The sequence below is a fragment of the Triticum urartu genome, chromosome 4A (assembly GCF_056163025.1).
Source record: "Triticum urartu cultivar PI428250 chromosome 4A, HENAU_Tu73, whole genome shotgun sequence".
Taxonomy (NCBI): domain Eukaryota; kingdom Viridiplantae; phylum Streptophyta; class Magnoliopsida; order Poales; family Poaceae; genus Triticum; species Triticum urartu.
The window spans coordinates 578,506,674-578,508,581 of record NC_141876.1 but is presented as its reverse complement, the minus strand read 5'-3'; the positions used below and the strand labels follow the sequence as shown (position 1 = coordinate 578,508,581).

Genomic DNA, 1,908 nt, shown 5'->3' with positions numbered 1-1,908 from the left:
TGACCAATCAAGGTAATCCTCTTTGTAAAACCCTGTAATTTATTTGTACGTGTAGTATTACTGATGCAAACAGTCCAAACTAAAATTTCAAAGGACACATCAGCGATGATGTACGTACGTACTATTATTATATTTTGCGCAAGAGGATACTTCAGTCTGAAGCAGCTCCACATCCATCCGTGTTGCACAGCATGCGTACAGCTAGGGCAGAGTCATCGACGAATAGCGAGGTCTAGCTGCCGGCCGGCCGTGGCAGTCTTTTATTCCCAAAGCTGCTGTCAAAAACAATAGTAATGCTCCCTGCCAATCCCAGTCTCTCTGTCGCTGTCCTCCCAAGCTCTGATATAGCCCGGCCCGGTCTTGCACACAACCTCGAAGATCTTCGATCGCCAAACCCTTCAATCGATCGAATTTGTCATCCCAGATTCGGCAGATCGTCGTAGCTGGCTTGCAACATGGAGAGTGGCAACAGCAAAGCGGCGTCGAGCGAGGAGGAGGCGGCCGTGAGATCGCACAGCCCGGCGGTGGCTGCAGCTCGGCACGGCGACGTCGACGCGGCAGCCGTGTCGCCCCCTAGCGCCCGGCCGTACTACGGGTGCGTGTTCTGCAAGCGCGGGTTCACCACGGCGCAGGCGCTGGGCGGGCACATGAACGTCCACCGCCGCGACCGCGCCAAGCCCGTCCGCCTCCCGACAGAGTGCACCTTGGTGTATCCCCCAGCGCCGCCGGTGAGCAGCGGGGGCTTCTCCATGTTGTACTACGCCCGGAACACCGGCGGCAGAGTTAAAGAGGAGGCCGTGAGCCGTGGTAGCCCTACCCCGAGGGAGCTGAGCCTGTTCGGTGCGGACGACGGCACTGATGATCGTGACCTGCAACTGAGCCTTCGGTGCCATGGGAGCGGCCGCGCGCTGGAAGGGCCGTCAGAGTGGTGGCAGGACGGTGAGCTGCCGGAGAGGAAGCTGGACTTGGAGCTCAGGCTCGGGCCTCGTCCTAGGAACTGATCACTCGCACGGTACCGCTAGTGCAACTCATACACATACCGACGCATAAGGAACGCACTCATCTATATACATGCATGATTTATCGATGATATATACATGAGCTTCCTAGCTAGCATCGCTTCAGTTCTTTTGCTGCTTAATGTCATTATTGCTATTCTCATCTTCTGCTGCTTGTTCGTAACTGAATGTATATATATTTATTTTACCGTAACAACAACAAGAGTAGATAGATGATTCGATGTATATCAAATATATACAATAATGCTATATCCCGCCTGATATACACACAGGCATGCATGTTCTACTTATATCTTGTTTGATTCGCAAATAGGAAGAAGAAAAATGTAGGACTGCAGTGTTAGGTCTTCTTGAATTGCATATATGATCCAATACCGCGTGAATTTGATCCAAGCAGAGCATGATTACAATTTACATATTGATATAGGATAAACACAACAATCTTTCCAGGAGATCTGTATCAAGGATAATTTTCTACTAATAAATACTACTGTACAAGTGAATTCTTCGTGAAAAAAATCACATGCCAATTCTACAAATACAAACTACTGCATACAAATAATTTCTGATGATTACAACCCAAAAAGGACGCTGTGTCAAAGATAACAAAGGTAGGAAGCTATTCTAGCTCCATATGCATGGAACTTGGCCTACCCACCTGTGTGGTATTTAGCTCTTTCAGCACGGTAGCAATGTGGAATCCACGCTGTTAACGCGGAACCTGATTTCAAATTTTTTTTTGAAAAGGAGGATTACATTCGGTCTCTGCATCAGTCGATGCATGTAGCCATATTATTAAAATCATAGCAAAGTCTTAGCATTCGAGGATGCTCAAAATCCGAGCAAATAAAAAGGAGAAAATAAAAATGTAAAGCACCACATCCGGCGA

The 1,908-nt window shown here is 48.4% G+C and overlaps 1 protein-coding gene across 1 annotated transcript; it reads left to right on the top strand.

The window, feature by feature from the left end:
• The first annotated feature begins 455 nt into the window (after window positions 1–455).
• Window positions 456–1,001, top strand: LOC125554277 (zinc finger protein 11-like). Its single transcript, XM_048717851.1, has 2 exons — window positions 456–538; window positions 578–1,001. The coding sequence occupies exons 1-2, from the start codon at window positions 456–458 to the stop codon at window positions 999–1,001; spliced, it is 507 nt and encodes a 168-aa protein (XP_048573808.1).
• Window positions 1,002–1,908: the final 907 nt, after the last annotated feature.